A 26,847-nucleotide genomic window follows, 5' to 3' on the forward strand; every position below is an offset into this window, starting at 1 on the left:
TTTCCAGTTCCCACATCACCGGAGAGCAAAGAGGGACTCTTCCAGCTCTGAATCCCCACAGCCAGGTGGGCTCACACCTCTGCTGGCTGCCTCCCCTCCCAGCCCATCTCCTCTTGGACCCTTGGTTTTCTTGGACCCTTGGTCTGCCCCTGGCTCACCCTGCAGGGCACACATAGTCGATGACCTCCCAAAATTTCCTAACTGAAGTCCTCCAGGTCCCCATCTTCCCACCTATTTATTCATTTCTGTCTGAGGCACATAGCTTTGGTTCAACTGTTGCCAGGCAACAGAGACTGACATCCATTAGCAGTTCAGCAGCCATTTAGAAAGTGCCTACTCTGTGCTGAGCAAAGAGCAAGGATACCTGCTTTCACAGAGCTCGATGGTCCCCCACTAAACTCCAGGGATGCATAAATTGGGGATCTCTGAAAATCTGGAGAGTCCCCCTCCTCTTCCCACCTGGACCAAGGAGCCCCTTCTAGCCAGGTGACAGTCACAGGCAGAGCACACTCAAGACGAAGACCTTGTGTCAAGGTCCTTCCATTAGGATCGTCATTTCCCATCCGGCCCAGGTAGCCAAGTTCCTGGAAGTCAGTGTGTTTTCTGAGAAGCCCCATGAGATGCTAGTTACTTTTATTCTCCCAGCAGAACAAGCAGCAGCGAATGTGACAGAAAATGTGACTCTCTTCAGTAGGCTGGTCCTTGCCTCTCAAAACAGAGTGACTCATACAGGTTTTTTGAATAACTACTTCAGCTAGGAAAAAAAGAAAAAAATAACCTAAGCTCGGTTACCAGATAAAATATTAAAAATGAATCCAGAGCCTGAGCAAAAATGGTTGAAAAGCTTTTTGAGGAACGTTTAGAGAAACTGAGAAAATGCTATGCACTTGGCACACCGCCTGAAATTTGCCAAAAATTATCGGGTCTGTGTTATTTTAGGATTTTAGGGTGGGATGGCTCATGTTGGGGGTCTTCTTGCTTTTTCTTTCTTTCTTCTCTTCTTTCTTCCATGGTGCTGGTGATGGGACCAAGACCTTGTACCTGCTAGGCAAGTGATCCACCACTGAGCTGCATCCCCGGCCCTCATGTTGGACCAGGAGTCTGGAGACCCTGCTTCCTGTCCTGACCACTAGTCGTGCCTCTGGAAAACTGGCTCAGGCCTCGATTTCTCTACCTGGGAGACATGGATGAGGTCATGTCTGAAACGACGGTTTGTCTCATGTGCCAGGTGTGGCAGAAACTGCGAGGGCAGCAGGAGCTAGTTGGGTGCAGCTGGGACCACACCAAGGGCACAGGTCCCCTCCACAGCGGTGCCCGAAGAGGACTGACTCACTCCCGGCAGTGTTAACCAGGCTGCCAAAGAAGTCATCTCCACGTGGCAAGTTGTTTGTTCGTCAACTCTGCTTCATTAGTCACTCCTTCCTGTGTCTGGGTAAGACCAAGCAGTTAATGTCACAAGTCAGGGTTTGGAGGATTGCACACATATACCACGCCGGCTTGCAAAATGTCTTGTTATTTTCCTCGGAGAGTTCCATTCTGCGGTGATGCTGGGAAGGGAGGGGTGAGGGGCAAGGGAGCAGTGGACGGCCAAGGACCTGCATCTTGGTCACCCTGACAGCCTGGGGGATGTGTCCTCAACCTCCCCGGCCCTGGCGCTGCATAGGCCCAAGAGTTTTCCATTCCCCTAAGGGCCCTCCGACGTGTCCAGTGATCAAAGGACTACAGACCTGGCAACTGGGGCTTCCGTGGGGGCTTTTGGTAGTCAGAAGTGGAGACCCTAGAGAGGTATTTTTACTGCTATGGCTACTCTGAGGGTACCAAGGAGAGCGCTCATCAGCCAGAGAGGGGCAGATGGCATTCAGGAGTGGGATTTTCTTTCCCTTCTGGTTATGGATTAGATGCTGTAGGACCAGGGGCGGGAGGACCAGTGAGGCTGCAGCACTGTCCCTTCCCCAAACCTCCGTGGTGGGCAGTGGTGGGGACAGACTGGTGCCCGTGGTCTGCCAAACCAGAGGAGGAGGAGCGGGGAGAGAAAGGGGCAAGTGGGGTGCAGGAGTTGAAGCATTCCCCCGCGAGCTGGACTCCGATGCTAGCTCTGCCTTGGGGCAGTTATGAGGCCCTGGGTGGCCCTTCCTTGCTAGGAGCACCTCTGTGTCTCTGGCTGTGTTACTCAAGGACTAAATGGATGGTGTTTGTGAAATGAGCACATGTGACTGGTACGAAGTAGATGCTTAATATAATAAATGGCTGGGGCTCTAGTTCTTAGTGGCAGCTGGGCAATTCAGTGAGCTCTTAGCCAGGCCTGGTGGCACATGCCTGTAATCCCAGCAGTTGAGGAGGCTGAGGAAGGAGGATTGTGAGTTCAAAGCCAGCCTCAGCAACTCAGAGAGGTCCTAAGAAACTTAGCAAGACCCTGTCTCTAAATAAAATATAAAAAAGGGTTGGGAATATGGCTCAGTGGTTAAGTGCCCCTGGGTTCAATCCCTGGTACCAAAAAAAAAAAAAAAAAAAAACCAAAACAACAACAACAAAACAAAAACTCTTGTCTGAGCTCTACATGTACTCCTCTTAGGGGATGCCTGGCTTTGGCTTTGTGGCCATTTTTGCAGTCACTCAGTGAATGTACATGGGGACTGTATTAGGAATTATGACCCTCAAGGTGTGGAAGAGCCACATGATGAAGTGGTGTGAAAGAAAAATAATAAAAGTGTGTACAAAACACAGCAGGTGCATATGCAGAAGCAAAAGGAAAGGCCGGGAGCGCTTACAAGAGGTAGGGTTTTGAAGGAGGAATAGGAGTTTGCCGGACTGCCCAGGTGTCCCAGGGTGGGTCTTCTAGGTCAAGGGGAATGAGTTCTGCCCCTTTAGAGGACAATACAGGACACAATGGGATGTGGGGTCAGTGAGACTGGAGAGGGGGTGTGGCTGCATCATGAATGGTCTACCCATATCCAAGAACATGGGGAGTCACCTTTCAGCAGTGAGGTGGCCAGATGAGGTTTAGACTGTTAAGACAGTCGCATGCAGATTCGATTTGGAGCAAGGGGGCTAGGGAGACAGTGGGTGGGTTAAACACTAATTTTGATTTTGAAACAGATCTCTAGAGAACAGCACAAGCAAATCAGAAAGCGCTATTCAAATATTAGTATTGCTGCTAATACTGTCAACAAACATGGTCTCAAAGGTCTTCTCTACAGTTGGAATCTGCTCTGCTTCCAAATCTGCAGATTCAGGGGCTTCCAGGAAATCCTGAGGGAGTTTCCTGCACCCAGGCTAATGCGTTCCTCAACCAAAAGGGCACAGTGGGCCCCTAGGGTGCAGAGCAGCGTCAGGGGGTGCTGTGGAGAGGTGGCTGAGGGCATGCAGGGAAAACCACTGGCCAGGCAGGAGCCACTGGGGAGCCCTGCTGGGAGGGATGGATGCAGAACAGGCACGGGTGCCCAGGTACAGGACAGAGCATTCAACATGGTTTAATCCAGCACCTCTAGGCTAAGCATCTCACTGCTCTGGGCTGCTTCACATCAACCCCAGCCTTCCTCTGACCATCCCCCCCGACATAGCCCATCAGTCTGTTCTATCCTTGAGAATTCTGCGGAACACACTGAAGCCCCTTTGCGTGGCCAGCCTTCGATGCCATCCCATCCTGCAGAGTGATGGTTGCCTGGCAACCTCTACAGAGCCTGCAACCCTATATGGCTTTGGAACATAAGGGAAACTACCTTGCTTGTGCCCCTCTGTGTCCTGGTATTGGCATCAAAGCAAAATTGGTTAACATACTCTCAAGGTGAGCCTTGGCCAGGTAGAGAATTTAGGGAAAGGCACAGGGCACAATCATAATCCCAATTTAGGAGGCCGAAGCAGGAGGATTGCAAGTTCAAGGCCAGCCTTGCCAAGACCCCGACTCAAAATTTTAAAAAAGAGGGGGTGGTGGAACTGGAGAGAGTTCAGGGGTACTGAACTCTCACGGGTTCAATATCCATTACTGCCAAAATAGAAAAGAAAAAGGAATTTAGAGAAAGGCAGCTGGCCAATGAGGTGTGGGGGTGGGGGAAGGGAGGAAGCAGGGATTTGCTTCAAACCCTGGGTGGGCATCCCCTGGGTGGGTTCCCCATCACTGCCTGAAACAGAGGTGAGGGCTCCCCACTCCCCACACACAGGGCTCAGGTTCTTCCACTCTTAGGGCCTGCCCGCTCCTGGGAAGCACTGTCCCCCCAAGAGCCGCACAGAGCTCCCAGTGGAGAGGAGCAGCTCTTTAGAAGTGAGAAAATATCTGCCAGCTGGGTGCCATGGCTCACACCTGTAATCCCGGTGACTAGGGAGGCTGAGGCAGGAGGATCGCAGATTCAAGGCCAGACTGGGCAACTTAGAGAGACCCTGTCTCAACATACAAAATAAAAAGGACTGGGGCTGCAGCTCAGTGGTAGAGCACTCCTGGGTTCAATCCCCAATTGAGGGGGAAAAAAAAATCTAGGAGCATCAACACTAGACGTAGGAGAGACCTTGACCATAGCCAGGGCAAAAAAGGACCTGGGATTTGCTCAATGTCAAGATCTTTGTTCTAATCAGTGACACTGGAGGATTAGAGTCCAGGGCTCTGGCCTTCAGGCCTCTACACAACACCTGCTAAAGTCAATCTTACTTCCCTCTGTACCTCCCTGGGCCCCCAACACACCCAGGGCCTGGCAGAGTAGGTGCTCAATGAATGAGTAAAGGAATGAATTACCCAGTTCTGAGATCATATACTCTATTGCTAATTTGGCTATTTTCCCAGTAAAAAGCACCATGGGTACAACATGGATCTGGAATAGAATGGCTGAGTCTGAATCCTAGCTCTGCGACTTATCGGCTTTGTGACTTTGGTCCAGTTACTTAACCTCTCTGTGCTTTAGTTTTCTCACCTATAACATAAGGCTAGTACAGTGCTTGCCTTACAGGGATAAGACAGGGATTAAATGAATTCACAGTGGGTATGTGATGCTCCTAGAATGGTACCCGGAACACAAGTTCTTTTTTAAGGGTTCGTGACTATTATTTTTTCCTTTCCTTTCATTTCCAGCAGGCATTGCGCTTCTCTGCCTGAAAGCTGGGGTTCTTCCTTTCTCTTAGGAGAGACTGAACCCACAGAGGCGATGGTGCCAGGTGTCTGTGGGTGGGGAGATGAGGGCCCCTGAGAGGCTGCCAGCAGGAGAGCAGGAGCCCCGAGAAGAGCAGGGGCTGAGGTCTGTGGTTCCCTGGCAGGCGCCTGCCTCGCTTCGCTTGGTGCCATCACGTGAGGCCGTGTGGTGGGCGGGCCTGGGGAGAGGCCAGCCTCGAAAGCTCCCTGCATCCTGAGCCGGATGGGGAGCTGCAGGGCCCGCCCAGGCTGGACCGAGGGGCGGGTGAGAAGCGCCCCACAGCGCCTGGGCCAGCCCTGCTGCTGTCTGTCCTGGAGTGGGCAGGACCCTCGCAGCCGCCGGCCGGGGGCGGGGCCTGGAGGTGGATTCAGTGGCTGGAGAGAATGAAGGGACACAGCGCTGGGGCAGTGCGGGGCTCGAGCACCAGGGCCTGTTTCTGGGAGTCCGGCTGCCAGCTGACGCCCGCCGCCTCTGTTCCACCTGGCTTGGCCCAAAGGCCCTCCCTTTCCCAGGAATGCTGCTGGCAAAGGAACACCATATGGCTTTTCCAAATCAAGAAAAATACCAGCCCCCCAAATCAAACAAAGTCCACAGACCAGAAACACTCACTCCCACGGGCCTTCGCACTTTAGCTGATGGCAACTGAATTCTTCCACGTGCTCAGACCAAAACCCCTGAGACCTCCGTGCCCCGCAGCCGGCCACCCAAAGCCCATCATTCTGTGTGCTCCAGCTTCACAGTCCATCTCCTGTCCCCTCCTGCTCCTCTGCCGCTCCATCCTGCTCCCAGCCTCCACTGGCTCCTATGTGGGTGATGTGGCTTCACCAGCATCAGGCAGCTCACCAGCAAGATTGATTCCCTGGACCCTTCACTAGCTCCCTGTTCCCCTCAAAGTCCAAGGGCAAAGTCTGTCCTTGACCTTCAAGGCCCTGGGATCTGGCTTCTGCCTCTCAGGCCTGGGAACCACCTGCCCCCTGGCTCCAGCCTCGCTGGCTCCTGGCTGTCCCTTCAGCATGCCTGACATTCTCTTGAAGTGCTGCTCCCATGGCCCAGGGCACCCCCCAGCTGCCACTGGACTACCTCTCACCTGCTTCAGGCCTCTGCTCTTACGGCACCTGCTCAGCAAGGCCACCTTGAGGACAGTGCCCCACCAGCCTCACCAGCTTTGGCCCGATCCCCAGCGCTTATCACCTCCTGGGTGCTGTCCTCACTTGGCTCCTTCTTGATTAATTAAGTCTGTGCCCATAATGGGGGTTTTCATCTGCTCTGCTCCCTGACACTGGAAATCCTGGGTGGCAGGACGTGGGCACTGCCCAAGTGGAACAGGATCTGCGGCCAGCCACTGGCACAGCAGTGCCCGGCACGCAGGTGGCACTGGGCAGGTGCACCCTGAAGGATGGGAGGGGCGGGTACGGGGCTGATACCTGCTTGACCGCCAGGTTGACCAGTTCATAGCGGTGGGAGCGCAGCAGAGGCAGACAGAAGCTGTAGATGGCGTGCAGTGCTGCGCAGAAGAAGCTGAGCAGCCCGATCTGCTTGCGGTGCTGCAGCCAGTGGTCCAGCCAGTCGGGGAAGCGGCGATATTTGGTGCCGCGCCGCAGCTGCAGGGCGGCTGCCAGCACGCCGGGCAGGTACACCAGGGACAGCAGCACGTAGGCCACGCAGGGTAGTGTGGTGTTGACCACGGACACGGGCAGCTTGTAGAACTTGTTCTTGCCCTCCTGCACGTAGGGGTGCAGCACGTCGAGGATGAAGTTGTAGGCGTAGAAGCAGACAAAGAGCCCCAGGGCCAGGAGGGCGGGCACCTTCCAGCCCGGGAGGAGGCGCAGGGGCATGGCCTCGACCTCCCGGGCTGATGCCAGGGATCCCATGTCCACCGGCATGAAGCCCATGGCGTGCACCATCTCTGAGATGGCACGCTTGGCTTCTGGCTGGTCACTGCAGATGGGCACCTGGGAGGAGGAAGGAAGAGGACAATTAGATGAGGTCACAGGCCACAGGAGGGGGACCTAAGGGACCACCTGGGCCAAACTCCTCACTGTCAGTTGAGGAAAATGAGGTGCAGAGGGGGCTTGTCCAAGTGAGAGGTCAGTCAACAGTCAGTACGAGGTGGCTGACTCCCAGGCCGGGGTCTTCTCAGGGCCCCCGTGGTCTCCCAGCTCAGGCCCAGCATGCACAGCAAGGTCCACCACTCAAGGAGGGAAGCTGCTAACAGCGAGTGAGTGTCCTGCCCAGTTCATGGACATCAACAGCCACAGGCTAAACGCCCACTGAGGTAGCCCCTCTGGGCCCCAGGAAGAGCTGCTTTCATGACTGCACCCTGCCCTGGGAGCCGCTCAGTGAGAAGTTCCAGACTTGGTCCAGAACATGTATCTGGCAACAGCTCAGCAGCAGTACAGAAGTGTCTCCTTTGACAATGTCCCTTGATTCCACAGGGTCTGCAGTCCACTCATGAGGCCTTTCTCATGCCAGCCCTGCCTGCCTTCTCCGCCCCTAGCGCACTGTTTCTTGTGAGCTCCCACTGAAGGCGCCTTGGTGTCCTCAGATCTCCAGGCACTCCTGGGGTCATTCGAGTCCCCTGACACTAACCGAGCACTTAGTGTGTGCCAGCTTTATACACATGGTCCTCAGCCTTGCCATAAGCCTCTAGGTAGTTACTATTGTCCCCATTTTTTCAGATGAAGACACTGAAGTTCGAAAGCATTGCTTCTTGCCTGTGTGATTTTTCAGGGTGTCCCCTCAGCCTGGAAATCTCTCTCTGCTACTAGAGGTAGGTCTGGCTCGAAGCCCACTTCAGCGTCTTCTCCAGTAGCTTGCTGGCTCCGATCCCTCCTGAACCTGCACCTGACACTCGCCCACTGCAGGAGTCCTGCCACGCAGACCACACACAGGCCTGCAGTCAGGGCTGGCCCAACATCTCTGGACTCTCTCAGAGCTGGCACCCAGGCTGGACTCCGGGGGGGCATTCTCCCACACGTGTGGAGTCTGGCCTTCTCCCCCAGGAAGTTGCAGGTGGCCTTTTAGCATGAAAATCCACCTTGTCTGGGTAAGAGCTCCTCCTGCCCAGAAATGCTGTTCCGGAGAGTCCTGTTTGCTAGTCCCCGCCCAAACTGCTATTGATTGTTCTAAGAAACTTACTCAGTTCTTAGAAGTCCTTGGAATAAACCAGATGAAGCTTGGGACATGCCTGTCTTCTCAGGGCCTGGTATGTTAAGTGTGTTACTTTTTTCTGAGTCCAATTCTACAAGCAAAGCTCTCCTTCTTGACTCCAAATAGTAAAAAGTCACCACCCTTTCTCCTCTCCCCTAGGAAACCAGTCACCATGAGAGAAAGAACATGGGTGTTTTGATTTGGATCAGGAACTCACAAAGGCTTGTATTGAAGGCTTAGTCCCCAGCTGGTACACTATTGGGAGGTGGCAGAAACTCTAGGAGGAAGTAAATTTCACAGTGTATCCCTGAAGGGTACATTTTGTCCCAGGCTTTCTTTCTCTGTTTGATTGGTCACCATGAAGTGAGCAACTTTTCTCCACCCTGCCTTCCTGGCCAAGATATTCTGCCTTACCATAGGCTCAGAGCAATGGAGCCAGTTGACTGCAGACTGAAACTTTTGAAACCATCAGTCAAAATAACTCTTTCCTCCTTTAAGCTGATTTATTTCAGGTATTTTGGTATAGTGACAAAAAGCTGAGTAACACAATAGGTTTCAGACTCTATGAATATTAATAGGGTTCAAATCCATCACTAGCTATAAGCTTTGAAGTAAGATCATTAGCATTCCTGTAAAATGGCTGTAAAATGGAATGTTGCAGTGATATAAGATTGGCTAAGTACATAAAAAGCTTGCCATGCTGATAGTCCTTGAAGAAAATGAGCCATTTATATTTATTGTGATGATGGTTGTTATTCCCCCAGAACCTACCTGCCTGTTTCCATCCCTCGGGCCAGCCTGCAGGGTCCAGGCGGAGATGACGTTGAAGGCCTTGACCACCATGCAGGTGGGGAAGAGAGAGGCCAGGTACTCGGCGTTGGACTCACGATGCCGAAGGTGCTCCTGCTCCGTGGGATTGCTCACGTCCACCAGGATCTTGCCAGCTAGCTGGTCGCTGAGACCACACAATGAGGAGTAGTGCTCCCTGAACACGGCCAGGAAGATGACCTCCGGGGAGCTCACTGCCTCCTCCCTCAAAGTCACCTGGGCTGAGGAGGGGAACAGCCCAGCTGTGCGCTTGGGGTTACGGCTTCCCACCACCACGCTGAAGCCAGAGCTGACAAGACGTGTAGCCAGGGAGCGGGCGAAGTCCCCACTGCCCAAGATGCCCACTTTGGGGGCCTCACTGGGAGCCTCTGCAAGGCTGCCGTCACTGTCCACCAGGCGGCGGCTGATCAGCGGCTTGTCCATCTCTCCTGACATTTTGGTGGCTGTAAGAGAAGCAGCAACTCCATCACTGAGTGCTCCCTGCTGCCCCTCCTGCCACCCCACTCCTTTTGTCCAATGCAGAGGGTCGCGCACTCACCCAGCGGGCGGGTGTTCATTGAGTGGCACCATGCGCTAGCACCAGGGGACGTGCTGAGCAAGACCAGCCCCTGTCCCAAGGAGGGCACAGACTCAGGAAGAGGAGCGGGGAGGCCACCACCCTTTGTCTTTCCTGCAGAATTATCTCCTCAGGAGGAAGTGGGGGAGGGATACCCGGACAGGAGGAAATGGCGTCTACACGGCCCACGCTGTGCAGTAACATGCTTCTTTTTCCAAAGGATCATGCTCTGGACAGTGTCACCAGCCAGGAGTGGCCACTCAACCCAACCTCATCACGGCTGGGTGTTGTTATCTGTGGTCACTGGCAGGCCACCATGCTCCTGTGCAGGGTCTCCTCTTATGACTCTGGACTCACTGTTGGTCATTGGTCCTGGCATAGAGGTGGCGCTCAATGTTTGCTGAATGCGTGAATGAACAATGAAACCCTCCTCTAGGACCTGGGGAGACCTGGGAATGGATGGGACCCTGAGATAGGGTGGGTGCCCTTAGGTGGCAAAACGATATTTTAATTGTCACCAACTTCTAATAGAAACTGGCTATTTCCTTCACAAATGAAGCAACAAATCACAGAGTATTGGCAGGACCTGTGTGTCACCAGTACTGATCAATGTCAAATCACCAATTCAACTGTCAAATAGTTCTTTGAGTACTAAACTTACCTTTATTTAAATTATGGTAGAGTGGGGGATTCAATCTGCAGTACCCCCCCACACACAAATTATGGTAGACATTAGACCTGCTACTAGATCTTGTTCCTTATGTGCTAATGAAGGATGCATATTACTGAAACCCATCTTTTTTGTGGTACCGGGGACTGAACCCATACACGCTATATATATCCCTAGCACTTTCTTTTTGGAGTCAGGATCTCACTAAGTTGCTCAGGCTGGCCTTGAACTTATAACCCTCCTGCCTCAGCCTCTGGAGTTGCTGGTATTACAGACAGGTGTCCTAGTTTAAACTGGAGAAACTGAGGCTCAAGGGTTGAGGACCTTGTTGCAGGAGGCACAGACTGTAAGCTAAGGAAGAACGGGATGCGGGTGCTTCTGCCTCGGTGGCCTGAGCTTCATTTGGTCTGCTCCCCAGAGGACAGCGTGCTGTGCAGAGACGCCCTGCAGAGGCAGGAGCAGGCGCACACAGGCCGAGAGGAGAGGTGCCGATGGACGGAAAGGCAGTGTTCTGAGAGTACAGGACACAGTTCCCATCCTGCCTCTGCTTCCTTAACCTCTCACTTTAAAGTGGTTTTAAAACATTGTCTACAGGACAGCAGGGGCTGACCAAGCTAAGCCCCGGTATGTGGCTTTGTAGGGACCATGCCTGCTTCCTGACTCCAGATGGTGGGGCCATGTCCACACAGGACACAAGGGTACAAGACACGCCCCACAGCCCGTCTCACTAGACTCGACCTCCCTGTAAAATGGGAAAGGGGATTTTCTGCCTGGTTCTGGGATGCTCCTCAGTGAGGGAGATGAGCTACTCTCTGTAAGTGCCAGTGGGTCTCCTGACCCCCCACCTTACAGACTTGAAGTGGCACACCACGGCAGGAAGGGCTCTGCTCAGCATGCTACAGGAGCCAGATGGCCTGGGTTCTGACTGACTAGCACCTACTGAGTGACCTGAAGGGGGGTTGTCGGTGACTCAGTTTCCCCAGCTGTAAAAGGGACACAATCCTGTTCCCTTCTCTATGGAGGTTGTAGGAATAAAGAGCTCAGAACAGTTCTGGGCATGTATTAAGCACACAGTAAAGGTCGAGTGATTATTAAGCACATACTGGTTGCCAGAGGATGCCAAGCTGGGCACCAGCAGCAGGCCGGAGGGGGTGGAGGAGGGTGGAGACCTCACTTGAACCCCAGCAGCCCCGGGAAGAGGATGAGAGCTGGGTGGGAGGGGAGCCAGGGTAGGGGCTCCACAAGCCAGTATCAGGGGACCTCTCAGGGATTCCAGTGTCCCTGTGGTTGGGAGGTTTAAGGTTTCCCCTGTGGTCAGTGAAGGTGGGGATGGGCAGCTCCACCCTGATGGGGAGGGAGAGAAGCCACATGGAAGCTTCCAAGCTGGCACTTCCACATTTGCTAGCATGTGGATCCCAAGTAGGCTCCCTCCTGGACAGAAGCCTGTAATCACTCTGCTCTCTGCCTCCCATCTCCTAAGTAACCATGTGGAATGCTCAGAGAAGTATAAAGATGGCAAGCCACTGTTGGCACTCGTGGCTGGTTAAGTCTCATCTGTGCATGTGTGGGGGGTGGGGCTTGGATAAGACTCATTCATCAAGGACTGGACACGGGAGCTGGGCAGCTCAGAAGGGGTGCAGGCCTGGCTGTGGCTCTTGTCCAGGGGATTGACCACCTCCCAAGAAGAAGCTGGGGAAGGCGACACACACATGCGCCATCTGATGTTGGCTTACCACCTCAACATAAATGGAGCCAACCCAAAGTTAGGGAAGGCTGTCAGACTCAGACCGTGAGTCTCACCTGCGCTGTAACCCCAGGCTCAGCATGGCAGGTGCGATGGGATTATGAGATGGCCCTCAAGGTCACTGCTCCAAACCTCAGCAAATTTGGTATCTCCTTCCTTTTAGGGAGTTGAAGGGCAGCCACAGCAGGGGAAGTCAGTGGCGGAGGCCAGGCACCTGGGTTTGGCCTCATCTCTGCTCCCAACTGGTGCTGGGACACTGGAGTATCACCAAGCTTCTCTAGGTGGCTCCTCTGACACAAGCCACTGAACCAGATCAGCTCCAAGTCCCTCCCAGTCCTGGCAGTCTAGCAATGCTGGCAGGTTCAGGTGGGCGTGGACCTGGAATTCCAGCTACTCTAGAGGCTGAGGTAGGAGGATTGCAGGTTTGAGGCCAGGTTCGAGGGTTAGCAAAACCCTCCGCAACTTACAGAGACTCTCTCAAAATACAAAAGGAAAAAGGGCTGGGGATGTAGCTCAGAGGTAAAAGCGCCCCTGGTTCAACCCCCAGTACCACCCCCAACCCACGTCCTCTAACTTACGGGCCTGCTTTCAGTTGCAGGATGAATGGAAGCTAAACATAATGCACCTCTAGAGCACTTCTTGCCACCAACATCAGTACTTGGGACAGGAAAACTCCAGGTTGACATGTGAGACCTCCCTGCCCCAGGGGCGGCTCCTTCCTCTACTGTCCTGAGGCAAAGACAGAGCCACTTGAGAGTGGGAAGCCGCTGGGTAGGTGGCGAGGGGGTCTGGGCCAGGCTGCAGGGGTCAAGTTGTGGTCACAAGATCACTAGCTAGCTGGACACCTTTGGGCAAGTTATGCAGCCTCTCTGTGCCTTAGTTCCCTCAACTTTAAAGGGGGGACATTGGTTTACTTCCTTAAGGGTTGTGTGAGGACGAATGAGCTCGTGTGCAGGAGCAGAGCTCTTTCTGCGAGTGTGTGTGTGCTAACCTTTAAGTTACTCATGGGCAGGGGCCACATCCCATTCTGCCCTCCTGGTGCCCAGCATAAATGCTGCAGGTCTGAAGGCCAGTGGGGGTGGGGGCAGGAGAGGTGACACAAGTCCTGGAGGTCCCAGAGGCCTAGTGGAGGTGCCCACCACCTCTTGCTTTTGCCTGTGGCCTGAAGGTGTGGGTGGACAAACTGGCCCGGGCCCAGGCTCCCTGAGGGTCTATTTATAGGTCCAGTGAGAGAGCAGAGAGGCGATCAGATTGCAGCTGTGGGCGGAGGCCCAGACCTGACCTGTGGAAAGGGCGAAGAGGTTCGGATGTCCTGGTCTCTCCCTGGTCTTGCCTGGGCTTGCCCGTCCCCACCCACTTCCTAGCAGGGCCAAACCTGGGCTGTGCTTGTGGCTGGGAGCCTCGCCTGGCCCAGAGGCTGCCAGTTAGCGTCCCATGCTCCTGTGCGGGCTGGTGACAGTGGGAGGTTGTAATGCCAGCACACAGGGCCCTTCAGACACTTGAGGGAGCAGAAATCCTTCCAAAATGCATTAGGCACTTTAAGAGAAGGCAGCCGAGCCTTCACCCAGAACCCAGAGATCACCCCAAGCTGTCTGGGCTTCCCCCTGTTTTTGTTTTTGTTTTTTGGTGCCAGGGATTGAACACAGGGATGCTTAACCACTGAGCCAAGTCCCCAGCACTTTTTATATTTTATTTTGAGACACGGTCTCATTAAGTTGCATAGGGCCTCATTAAATTGCTGAGGCTGCCTTTGAACTTGCAATCCTGCCTCAGCCTCCTGAGCCACTGGGGTTACAGTGTGCCACTGCACCTGGCTGATCTTTTTGTTTTTCCTTTCTTGGTGCTGGGGATGGACCCAGGGCTTTGTGCATGCTAAGCTTGTGCTCTACCACTGAACCACACCCCTCATCCCTAATGGTTTTGGAAAACATTTTTGTAGGTTCTCCACCTCCTCCCTCACTGTCAGGCCTTTGCCAAAGCTGCCTGCCTGCCCCTGCAACCCCCACCCAACCCCAGGTCCTCCACCTTGTTGCAGACAAGAAATCCCCAGAGCAGACCATCAAAGATCACCTGAAGATGAGCCAGGTGCAGGGATATACACCTGCAATCCCAGCAATTTGGGAGGTTGAGACAAGAGGATCACAAATTGGAGGCCAGCCTCAGCCTTGGCAACTTAGTGAGACCCTGTCTCCAAATAAAAAATAAAATGGGCTGGGAAAGTGCTCATGGGCTCAATCCCCAGTACCAAAAAAAAAAAAAAAAAAGGTGATGAGCACAGGAGGGTATGCACCTGTAATTCCAGCTACTTGGGAGACTGAGGCAGGAGGTTCTCAAATTTAAGGCCAGCCTAGGCACTTTAATGAGACACTGTCTCAAAATAGGAAGTAATTTTTAAAAAGGGCTGGGGATGTAGCTCAGTCATAGAGTGCCCTCCTGGGTTTAATCTCTAGCACCACCACCAAAAAAAAAAAAAAAAAAAGTTTCACCAATATTCATAGTAGCATTATTTGTAATGCCCAGAAAGTATAAATCACCCAAATATACACCAACTAATGAATGGTTCAACAAATGGTCTATCCAGATAATGGAATGATGTTTAACCATAAAAGGGAACTAAGTCTTAATACCTGCTCCAACGTGCATGAACCTTGAAAGTACTGTGCTCAGTGAAAGAAGCCAGTGGCAAAGGGCCGCATATGATACGATTATACTTATATGAGAAGTCTGGAATAGGCAAATCCATAGAGAGGGAAAGCAGATTAGTGGTTGCTAAGGAATATAAGGTTCAGAGAAAATGGGGAGCAAATGCCCACCGGGCTAGGGTTTATTTTTGCACTGATGAAAATAATATCAAATTGGTACTGGTGATGGTTGCACAGCTCTGAATAGACTAGTAACCATTAACTTGCAGACTTTATAAATGGGTGGATTGCATGTGAGGTATAACTCAATAAAGTTATTTAAAAAAAAAAAGAAAAATTGTTATTTAAAAAGCTTTTATATGCTTGCCAGCATGTGTGAGACCATCGGTTCAGTTCCCAGCACCACAAAGAAAAAAAATATGTATATATATATGAGAAAAATAGAGATGTCACAGACTGTTATTAGCATGTGATACACTAAGAGTAAGTAGGACTGAGAGCCCTTAGGGACACTCTGTGAGCTTAGTGCACGGATTGGGTAGCATCAACGCTGGTGGCTCTGCAGCCTGCTAAAGCTGATCTCCAGCTGTTTTCTGCAGTGAAGTTTCTAAGCCCTGTACCTCTAGAAGTGAGGCTCATGAGATGGAGCCCGTAGGCTGTTGCTGTAGGGGAAAGGATGGAACCTTAGGTACCTCTTGACCTTGGTGGGTGCTGTGGCTCTTGCTCATGGCTCCCTCTCTGTGCTCCGCCCACACAAGCAGACAGCCCTTCCAGGGCCATGTGCGTTGGAGACGTGCTGAGGGCTGAGGTCCACCCACCTGTTCCCAGGATGGTAGTGAACTGGACAGATGTGTCCCAGTGGGAGGGAGGTGGGAGGCAACATCTTCTATTCACCCAAATGTCTAGTGGGTTAAGTAAGGGCACACAGCTGGAAACAAGCCCACAGATGCAGATCTGCTCGCTGGGGCTACAGGTCTGATTACTTCCCCCACTATGGTTTGAATATGGTTTGTCCCCCTCTGAAACTCATGTTGAAATTTCATCCCCATTATGAGACATTAAAAGGTGGGACCAGGTGGGAACCTTGAGAGGTGATTGGGTCTGCCCTCATGAATGGGTTAATCCACTCATGCAATTACTGGATGTATGGGTTAACAGATCATCTCCAGAGGGTTTACTATAAAAGTCACTCACCATGTGATACCCTGCACCCCTCAGGACACTGCCAGCAATAAACTCATCATGAGATACAGCTCCTAGACCTTAGATCGGAATTGTGAGCCAGAATAAACCTCTTTTCTCTATAAAGTACCCAGCCTTAGGAATTTTATTATAGCAACAGAAAATGAATTAAGACATCTCCTTTTCTCCTCAAATTTATATCTTCCCTAATTAGGCAGAGGATCAGACCAGGCCCTGGGACTCTTCAAATCACATCCCCCAGTCACAATCAGTCCTTGGGAGCTTGCCCAGTCAGGTCAGTTTGATGCTCCCAATGTAGCCATCAGAACATGGGCTCAGGAAAGCATTTGAACATTCTAGATTATTTAGGATCCATCACCTTAGTAAACTGCAAGCAAGGGCACAGCATGGAGGCAGCTGGATTCATATCCCATCCTGATCGCTTACTAGCCAGGTGGCCTGAGCCCCATCTCCTCATGTACACAATCGGGTGACAGCACTTACTTCATTCAGTTGTACTGAGGGTTCTGGGAGGTAAGTGCTATACTCTGGGACTGTTAAATTCACTCAATTTTCATTTTATTCCTCTCTCTCTCTCTCTAGGATTTTTTAAAAACCTTTTTGTCTGTATAAAGCAGAAATAGATGCACCCAAATCAATATATATGGTTCTCTGCAAACTGGAAAAATGTATTTGCAAACTTTCTAACATGTGCTCTGAGATAATGCCCTAGAGGTGCACACTCATTTCCCCATGACAGCGGGAGGAGAGGAGACGCAGATGTTTGGGACTTGGGGAAGAAGAGGGGGATGATGGAGCCAAGGGAGAGGGGCAGAGCAAGGAGAAGGTAGCCTAAGGGGCAGATACCGGGGTGGTTTGGCAGTGAGGCAATGGGTTCCCTGCTAGGGACAGTCCTCATGCCATGGGGTCCCCAGGCCACCCCTCCTCAACAGGATATCCAGCTCTTGAATCAAGCCTGTACCAGCTGCCCCTCTGCCTCACTGCCCTTGGGAGCAATCATTGTCCCCTGTCTCTTCCTAGGACTCCATGCTCCTCAAAGACAGGAAACAGCAAAACTCCCCTGTGTGACCTTAGCACTCAGAGCCATGGCTGACACACGTTAGGTCAAACTGAGGTGCATGAGCATCACCTGCGGCTTGAAACCTACTGCTAGGCTCCCTCCCTGGAGCTCCTGATGTTGCTGGTCCAGGGACCACACTGAAAAATACTGCAGTAGGTACTCAAAAAAGTACCATGGAAGGGACGGATGATGTACTGAAACCACTTGCATGCAAGAGTCATTCGAGATTGGCTCCTGGGTCTTTACAGTCAAGCACAGCTCCCAGCCCACCCCCTCCATAAACCCTCCCTGACCATGCAGTCCCCTGGTATCTCCCTAGACTCCTCCTGGTCTTGAGGGTCAGGTGCATGTGCCCTTTTCCTCCCAACCAGGAGGACGTTTCCAGAGGACTGAGTGTCCTGGCAGCCTGCCATCAGGACTGTTTCACTGCCTTGATGCAACAGACCAGCTGGAAGAATCACTCTTTGGAATGCTCCATTACTACCTGTAGGAGCAGGAGGGCAGCCCGTCTGGGTGGGAAGGGGAAGTGGCTGGCCCAGGGGTCAGCACCAAGGCCAGGAGCTTTAGGCAGCAGAGGGTGCTCAAGGCCCTGGGTCCCTTTGCTACATACCCCCAAGGGTGTCTTTCACTTTGGAATTCGTGTTGGGGGTACCTATGAAGCGGTGCAGAACACAGCTGTGCAGTTTTAAGCTATGGTCAGACCTGCCAAGGCTTCTCCAAGAAATGCCCTGATTCACAATTGCCGGAGGACCTCCTATATACCCAGCAGTGAGCAAGGCATTGGGGCCATGCAGGTGGCGAGATGACAGCCTGCCTTCTTGAGGTCTGCTACAAGGTGCAAGCAGGGAGTGAAGTGCTCCAACAGGGTACGGCAGGCACCGGCGGAGCCCGGAACCAGCCTGTGGGGGCAGCCAGCTCCCAGAGGGCCAGTTAATCCAGCCAGGCTGGAGACCATCAGCAGTGGTGGCTGAATTTGCAGCCTCAGCGTCTGGGGTTAGGTTGTTTCTTGCTTTCCAGGGAGACTTGGAGCATCTTGTGGGCTGTGGCTGTCCCTCCCCTCCCCTCACCATGGTGCAGGATTTGCAGAATCAGGAATGAGCCCCGTCCCTGCTCCTAAGCAAAGAAAGGGCAGAGGTGGCCAAGACACACACACCCAGCTCCAGGGCGTCTGCCAAGCTCAGCCTGCCTCCTGGTGCCTGAGTCTTGGGCTTGTGGGGTGCATGGCTCCCCTTGGGTTGCCTAGTCATGAGGTGCCTTTTCCAGTAAGCCTCTGGGGGCCCCTCCCCTGACCCTTGGCAGCCTCTTCCTCTTGACTCATGGGAACACTGAACTTGGCTTTCACTCTCCAGCTGCCCTGCGTGGGGAACGTCATGCAGCCACTTCCCAATCCCTGTCAAAGGCCAGCTCTGACTTTTCCAAGAGTCCCAGAGAGCTCAAAAGGCTAGCCCAGGAGCAGTCCCTGACTTCCCCCTGGGCCAAAATACAGGGGACCACCAAATCTGAGACTTACTCTGCTCTTCTGTCCCATTACCATTGACTACGCTCCCTGGGTCACTTGTCTGTCACCACACCAGATGGAGGCCACTTTCTCATTTCTGTGCCTCGTGCACCTTGGTACCCAGTGGGTGCTCAATTAATGTCTGTGGTTTGAGTGATTTAACTTCTGGATTCTATGCCTAAGGACAGGGTGTGCTTATGGGTCTTCTCTTAGAACTTGCTGGGGCCCCCTGGCACCCAATAAAGTGACACCAGTTGCTTCTAATTCTACTGCAGCCTGGAGCTATTTCTAGTCCTGCCCAAGCATTTCACTATTTGATAATTAAATATTATAAAAATTATTTAAATACTGCCAATAAGCATAAAAACCTAAGTAGACTCCTGCAGCTCCAGTCAGAGTGGAAAATCAAACACCAGATCTGAGGAGCACTGAGGTGCAGCTGTGTATGGGGGTACCCATGGAGGGAGGCTTTAGAGATGCTGGGTCAAGGGCTCTAGGGCCCCAGGGCTTCTTGGGCCATGGTATATCAACTGTAGAGAGGAATCGGCCCGGCCTCCTCACGCTGGGGTGTTGACTCAGCTGCAGCCCGTGGCAGATGTGACATCTCCTTGGCCCTTCCCAGCAGGACCTACCTGGTCTACAGCCTTATGTACACCTAGACCCCTTGCTTTTTCTCTGACTTACTCTTTTTTCCTGGAAATTCCCTTCCCTCCAACTAATGAAGCTCAAGTTCCAATAGGAAGGCCTCGCTCCTCTTTAAGACAGAATTGATCTCCCCTCTCCCCTGCTTAGATTTCTGCACACAAGTGACAGGATAAAGCCAGGTACCTTCCTTTAGAGGTCCAAGAAGGTAATGGGGGCCCTATCCCCATAAACCCTCCCACATGCCAATGTTAATATTAGACCTAATGCCTTTTGATATGAATAATTCACTTTTCTCAGTCAGGTAAAATGAATAATAGCTTCTAGAAAGTTTCTCTCATTTTATTGACCTGAAACATACCCATGCTTCTTGACTTAATGATGGGGTTATAATCCAATAAGCTCATTGTAAGTTGAAAATATCAAAAATTGAAAACATTGTAACTTGCTTATTGCTAGCTGGGAAAAGATCCAAATCCAAAATGTGAAGTACAGTTTCTACTGACTGAATGTGCATTGCTTTCACCCCACTGTAAAGCCAAGAAATCCTAAATCAAACCATTCATTGTAGGTTAGGGACCATCTATAATCTGAGTAAAAATTAGGGCCCTTGCTATGCAAATAGAAGCCAGTCTTAGGGAAGGCCACTACTGACACATGACTGCCCTTATGTGGTAACTCAGGGTTTCCCCTGGGGCACAGATTGGCAATGGGCAGGCGCATCCCATCACCCAGCAAGTGCCTGGCACAAGAATATCACAATGACCAGGAGTCAAAAGACAGAAGTGGCACGGGGCGAGGCCAGACTCAGCCATGGAGAGCTCATGCCGGAGGCTGTGTGCTTTCGGGGTGTGACCTGTGGAAGCCTATCATTACTTCCACATTGCAGATCTCAAAACAGAGGCTCAAACAGGTTAAGGGACTTCCTCCAGGTCCTGGTTGCCCCTGCCTGACCCAGATCCATTGCACCCTCGCCCCATCCAATCCCAGGTTCAGACTGCCTCTGTGGTGGTGAAGGCAGCAGCTCCTTATGTGGGCGGTCACCTGGTCAGCTTGTGGCTCAGGCCCACTCCCTTCCTGTCCTGCTCCCTCCTCACTGAGCTCCTCGGCCGTCTGTTCTCAGGTTGAACTTGCACATCTGGAGTTGCCCTCTATCCCAGGCCCTGGACAAAGCAGCACAGCCCCAGGTCTTATCCTTCCTGGGCCCTCTCAGGTTTAGGAGTCCAGTGCCCTGGGTCCCTCTCCTCACCTGACTCCCAACCTCCCACAGATGACAGGAGGAGAGAGGGGACAGAGGATGCCAGTCTCAAATCATAGGGGTTTAAAAGCTGGGTGATCGCCACATTCACTTAATGAGTGCATTTCTATTTTCTCTGTGGGCATTTTCCCCTTTCTGAGGGCTCTTACAAACATTTCACTGTTACATTTCTTGTAATACTGCCTGGAATCGTTATTTAGACATCATAAAAAAATCATTATATTTTTAAAAGGAAGGAGGATATGTTCCTACCAGAGAGGAGACAGAAAGCTCAGGCGGGCACGTAGGCCAGTCCACACGTACACATACGTGCGAGTTCTGTCTGAGAGAAAACAGAATTTTTAGCCCCACACCACTTTGCAAACTAAAAGTGAATGAATAATTGATAGGGCTTTTTACAAACATCGAGATTTTCAAATCATTCTAGAAAAATCCGGTTCAATTACTTGCAGCAGCAATTCCGTGATAAACCAACACACAAATGGATACCAAGAAGTAAAATTTATAATTCCCGATGGGCTTGTATTCTACAGAAATGCATCGTAAACATTAACATTTAAAAAAAAAAAAAAAACAACACACGGGAACCCACAGAGCTGTTGCTCTCGCTACCTGCAGGTCCCACGTGTGATAAATATTTGAACCCTTTACTTTGAAAATGCTCCTGACAATCACCTAGACTCCCATCCCTCAACAGATGCGCACATGAGATGACTCCCCACTTTATTTTGGGAACCTATTAGTCTGCGCTCTTTGCTGCCAGTACCAAGAGGGCAGTTCCAGTCCTTTAAGCGACATCAAATTATTTGGACTCCCTGGAGATGTGAGGGGCACAATCCAGCCCAGGGGCTGACAGTCTGGGAGGGAGCCTGCTACTCCCCATGCCACCTCCCACCAGGATCTGTACCCTAACAGGACTTACCAACGACAGGCAGGTGTGACATCTGGATGAGAGGGTCTGAAGCTCTGGAGCTCCTGGCAGCCCCACAGCAAGCCGGGCCACCCCTTCTCTTATGGGTCTCCAACCTGTGGCCAGGGGTGCGGAAAGCGGGCTGCCTCCGTGTCAGCCTGCACTCCAGCTGCTGGCCACAGGGAAGGGACCGGGAGTGGTGACTGCTGCTCGGTTAGAGAGTGCACTGAGAGAGAGCAGTTCTGGCCTGAGACTTCCTGTTTGGGCAGGAAACCTCGCTGGGGATAATTAGTGGCTCAGACTCTGGTGTCTTTGCTACAGGAACTGAGGCGGGACAGTCAGCAGAACCCAAGATGCATAAAATGAATAAATGTCATCCAGCACAAGGCGGACTACCTCGCAGAAAGAGAGGGAGAGAGAAGTGTTGAGATTCTTGAAGATACAAAGCCAAACATAATGGCTGCAGAACGTGGCGATTCATCAATTTCTCCAGGGGTGATTCATTGCAATCACCATGACTGTCACTGGCTTAGTGATAATTCTCTCAGCATTTTGTGTTGACAAAGGTTTCACTGTCATCTTTACTTGCCAGACAGAGCCCACGGTGAGAAAAAAAGACAGACGGACAGACAGTCCTGTCTGTGGAAAAGCATATTTGATTGTTTTCAATTTATTTGAAAACTAACAATCTTGGAATATGGAATCTGAGTAACCCCGGGCATCTGATAACCGGAACACATCCCAGCAGGATTCAGGCAGGATTACTCTATAATGACAACCAACCAGAACCAGGCTGCCCCATTCTGACCGCTGTGGCCTCCTGTGTCTTGTCTCCCCTACTAGAGTGAAAACTTCTGGGGACAGGGGGAAATTCTGGAATCTCCTTAGACTCCCTCCTTCCAGTCCACTGCCTCCTCCCACTCAGCTCATTTTTCCACTGGAAGCTTTAAGATCTACCTGGCCCGTCCCAATCCCCCTTCCTTGAAGATCCATTCCAAGCTCTCGGACACTTAAGGTGCCTGCCAGTCCCGGAGAGCCTCCCAACAACTTCTCTTGCTCTAAATTCAGAGGTAGCTGTGTTAGTTGGTGCTTACTAGACGGACCCGAGTTCAGCCACCTGTTAGTGTGACAGTGGGCAGGTTGCTCTCTGTTCTGATGATTAAGTAAAACAAAACATGAGCCACCCCCAGCCCACATTTTACATAAAACTGTTCTTGCTTACATGTCCCTGCTCTGAGGGGACCACTTACCACCACCTGTGGCTCTGAACCCCTCCCCCTCTGTGGCTGCGGATGCGCTAAAATCACCCCACGGTGTCAGCTGAGGGTAGGGACCTGTACATCCCTCACCCCTGCAGGTCTACACAGCCCCTCCCTCATGTTCTGCTCTCGGTGAGGTTGCCAGATGCCTGTGGGGCCGATGGCGCTCAGGCATGGTTTTCAAACATTAGCGAACCCTGGAATCCACCAGAATTGCCCAGAGAGCCAAAGCAGCAGGTGTGCAGGCAGCCCCAAGCCCAGACACCCTGATGCAGTAGACCGGAGTGGGGTTCAGGACTCTGTTCCTATCTAAGCTGCCGGGTGCTCTCCATATTCCCTTGGAGAAGACACCCTGTGCAGAAACCACACTTCTCTAGAAAACAAAGCCATCAGACTCAGTGGAAAGGAGCTTGCAAGCACCCCACAGTCCCTCAGAGCTGCAAGTCAGCTGTGACACATCTCCCGGGGTTTTGAGACCTGCAGATTGGGATCTTGAAAACACTCTCCCATCGGTATTCCACGCATCCATGCCCGATGTTCAACAGGAATTGCAGCAAGGACCACGAAGAACAAAAAGCAGCCACACTGGAACTCCCAACAGCCAAGTGTTGTGGTCTCTGCCTTCCAGCTCTCTGATCTGGATGAGATGCCATTCCTGGATGGCAGCCCACCTGCTGGCACCCTGTTCCCTGCATCACAGTTCTTGACTTCTTGCTTCTTTCCTTTCCAGTTCTGGGTACCACCACCTCCCCACAGCCTGACATCCATCCCACAATGCCTACAGTCACAGGAGAGGTCCCTCCACCCCAGACCCCAGCACACCCACCTTAGGAACCCTACTGTCTACAGCCCAATCTACCATGAAAAGATCAGCAGCCCTCTCGCCAATCTTACATTCCATTACATTTATACCACTAATCTATGTTACAATCTTGGGGTTTTAACTTTTTTTCCCCCAGTTTAATTTCCTAATCTTACAGCTCAAAAAGACTGACAAACCAGCTGTTTGACATTCAGGGTGTAATTCAATGATAGAGCACTTGCCTAGCATGCTCAATGCCCTGAGTTCCATCCCCAGCACATTGAGAAATTATTTAAAAATGCAGCCAGGCATGGTAGTGCATGCCTGTAATCCCAGGAATTTGGGAGGCAGAGGAAGGATTGTAGGTTCAAGGCCAGTCTTAGCAACTTAGTGAGACTCTGTCTCAAAATAAAAAATAAAAGGGGTTGTGGATGTAACTCAGCGGCAAAGCGTTCAAATCTTGGTACCCAAGACGAAAATGCTCTGCTTGGTTAGAATCCAACTACCTGTCATTAAGTGGAAGAAGGAGGTAGGAATAATTTACCACCTGACTGCAGAATAAGCAGTGCTCACCTGTTGCAGGTGACGATGTGATGTATGGGGGCAGACTGACTGGGAAGGAATTCTCCAGTGGAATTCTCCAGTGACAGGGTTTTTATGTTACTGAGGAATTCTCATTTTATGTTATTGGAGGAATTCTCCAGTGACAGGGTTTTTATGTTACTGAGGCAACAAACCATGGTCATTTCAGAGCAATGTTTCTGGTACTGGCCACACTTGAAGAGGAGGGAGACAGTCTGCCCTGGGTTGAGAAACCATGCAGGAGTTTATGATTCACAAGCAGTAGCCCATCGACCCTGGCGCAGCACAGCAGTCAATACCTCCAACTGGGGGGTGGGGAGGTGTTGTCTCTGATTTTGAATCATTTTTCACAATAGCTGTGGGTCCTAGGCCTCTCTGAGGTTGTTTCCTACTTGTATTCAGAAATATGTGGATGGTAGGGGCCTCCAGGGGTGACAAATGATGACTGTGACATTCACCCTGCCAAAAGTGGGGCTCAGTCAGTCTCTAGAGTATCTGGCACAGAGTGAGTGCTCAGTAAGTGTTTGTTGAATGAATAAATGATGAAGCAGAATTTGGACAGGCATATAGTTAGTGGTTAGGAATCTCAGGTTTGGGGTTGAAAGAAGAGACTGGAATCTCATCTGTCCTTGAGAAAGTTATGTGGTTGGGAGAACAACATTATCCATCTTTTAAGAATTTGGAGGTACAAATGAGCTCATGCCCATTCTCTGCTTGGTCCAGGGCCTGGCACACAGGAGGTCGAATGGCAGGGGTGAGGACTGTCATTTCATGTGCGGTAACTGACAGGTTGTAGTGCACAGAGGCCTGGGAGCCATGGGAGGCAGAGTTGGACAGGTGGGTGGATCCAGGTGCAGGGGGCATCCAGGAGGAGGTGAAAGCTCTATAGCCAAACGTTTGTATACCCCCAGAGTACCCGCCCCTACCTGTCCCCAGGTTCTATCATCTCCACAATCTCCTGATTGTGCTGGGCCAGGGCGAGTGGAAAAGAGAGGTACCTGCCATGCTCCTTCGACTCCCAGGAGGAGGAATAGAGTCAACTTGGTCTTAGATTTTAATAACTACTGAAATTAGCAAACTTCCTCACTTTAAATCAAGGGGCCCATTTCGGGATCCCATACTAGAAAACAATTGCATGCAGTGCTTAGCATAGCTCCCACCTGCCCAGCCCAGGAACTCCTAGCAAGCAGGCATGAAAGGGAGGGCAGGAAGAGGTGGATCCAGTCGTAACTGGAAGGCAAAGGAACCCAAGTTCTTGAATGGCCTGCTTCCTACTCCACCCCAACTGCCTGAAAACCACCCCAGCCCACTGAGCTCATCTGCAGGGTGGACAAGGAATGAAGCAGACTTCTCGTCCAGGCTGGGAGGCACTGGCCAAGACATTGAGCTGGGAAACCTGGGGTCTGGAGCTGGAGCCAGCTCTTCCACAAAGAGGACCTTGGAGGTCACTCTCTGGGCTTCAGTTGCCTTTTCCAGGGAATCAGGGTTCAGACTAGAAGAGCAATGAGCCTGTAAGTTTCCATCAGATTAATACACATACCCTAGGGGAAGAGAGAGGGGCCTGATATTTAATACATCTCCACAACTCAGCACTCCACACAGTTAACCCCCAGGAAGCCATCATTGTCCCTGATGGGGATAACATATCCAAAGTTCTTGGCAAGATTTATATAGAAGAAGAAACAAGTTCAGGACTTCAATGACAGCTGAGGTTCAGGCTCTCTGCCCTATTGGCAGTTAGCTGCCACTTCCCCAACCTGGCACTTGGGTGTGAACTTCCACCAGGTACTTTCACTTTTTAATTCCCTCGAGACATTGCCTAGCACTCTGGTCTCTGATAAGTTCAGGGAGGAAAGAGCTATGGGACAAAGCGCAGAAAACATGAATGGTAGAGGAATCCACCTGTTCGATGTCTCTAGGCTGGACAGGGCACATCTGTGGTCTCAGCTTGACCAAGCTGGATTCCCAAGACCTCAGCAGACTTGGGTTAAGGCTGTTCAACTCTCAAGTGACTGATCAGGGGACCCAGCCTGAACTCCCTGTGGGCTCTAAGGCCAGCATCAGAAAGCCTCCCCGTCCTCCCCCACCCTCCAGACACGTTCTACCCCACTAGACCCACTTATCCATCAGACACTGAGGCACCTGCTCCTAGACAGTTCCTCTGCAGGTTGCTGCAGGGGTGAGTCTAGGCCCTCCAGGTGCACCTGACTGATTCCTTCCACAGAACATGGGACCTGGGCATTGGCATTTTTAACAGAGCTTCCAGGTGACTGAGGGGGCACACCCTGGTGAGAACCTTTGATCTTGGGAACATGCTGGCCCCCAGCATTGCATTCTTTGGACTGCCAGGATCCTCTGAGGACACAGCCTGTCCCTCTCCACTAGTAAGCTCCTCTTGGTTCCCAAGTAAGATAAATCAGGGTTCAAATCTTGTGCAACTTGCTAACTGAGTATCTTTGCAAAATACCCAGGTTCTCTGAGGCTCAGCATCTCCATCTGTAACAAGAGAAAATAATGATGCCTTCCTGCTGTGACGATTAGCTGGGATATTGCGTGCAGAGCCCTCCGCAAGAGGCCCGGAACACATAAATGTACAATAAATGTTTGCTATTAATTATATCATGACTGCACTCTGATGTACAGAAATGTTTCCCTGGGGGCATTTCCAGAACCCCACTTCTGCAGCCCGTCTCAGAAGGGACCCCGAACACCCTCATGCCCGGTACCAGACCTCCAAAAGAACCTGTGGGCATTTTCCTTTTCTGACCAGATCGCGCCTCCTGACTCGCACACGAATAAACAAACAGTTGCTCGCACCCCCCTTCATCTAGATGGAGTGACCAAAGTTCCAATCACACCTCTCCGGGCAGCCTGCCTCCAAATTTCGGGGAACTGGAAAGGAGGGGGAACTTTCCAGGCAAAAGCTCCG

At 51.7% G+C, this 26,847-nt stretch overlaps 1 protein-coding gene across 5 annotated transcripts in view; it reads right to left on the reverse strand.

Annotated features, from left to right (window-relative positions):
• Steap3 (STEAP3 metalloreductase) overlaps positions 1–26,847 on the reverse strand; it is a 39,176-nt gene that overhangs the window by 6,600 nt on the left and 5,729 nt on the right. For 2 of the 5 annotated variants that reach the window (XM_047547734.1, XM_047547735.1), the window contains exons 2-3: positions 9,036–9,535; positions 6,539–7,066 (exon numbers count right to left, since the gene is read on the reverse strand). In XM_047547734.1, coding sequence (XP_047403690.1) covers positions 6,539–7,066; positions 9,036–9,535 — 1,028 coding nt within the window. Of the gene's footprint in view, positions 1–459; positions 755–987; positions 1,429–6,538; positions 7,067–9,035; positions 9,536–12,640; positions 12,688–26,847 lie in introns of those variants that run through there. The other 3 variants (XR_007107961.1, XM_047547736.1, XM_047547737.1) reach the window with 3 other exon arrangements.

The sequence above is a fragment of the Sciurus carolinensis genome, chromosome 3 (genome assembly GCF_902686445.1).
Source record: "Sciurus carolinensis chromosome 3, mSciCar1.2, whole genome shotgun sequence".
Classification (NCBI taxonomy): Eukaryota; Metazoa; Chordata; class Mammalia; order Rodentia; family Sciuridae; genus Sciurus; species Sciurus carolinensis.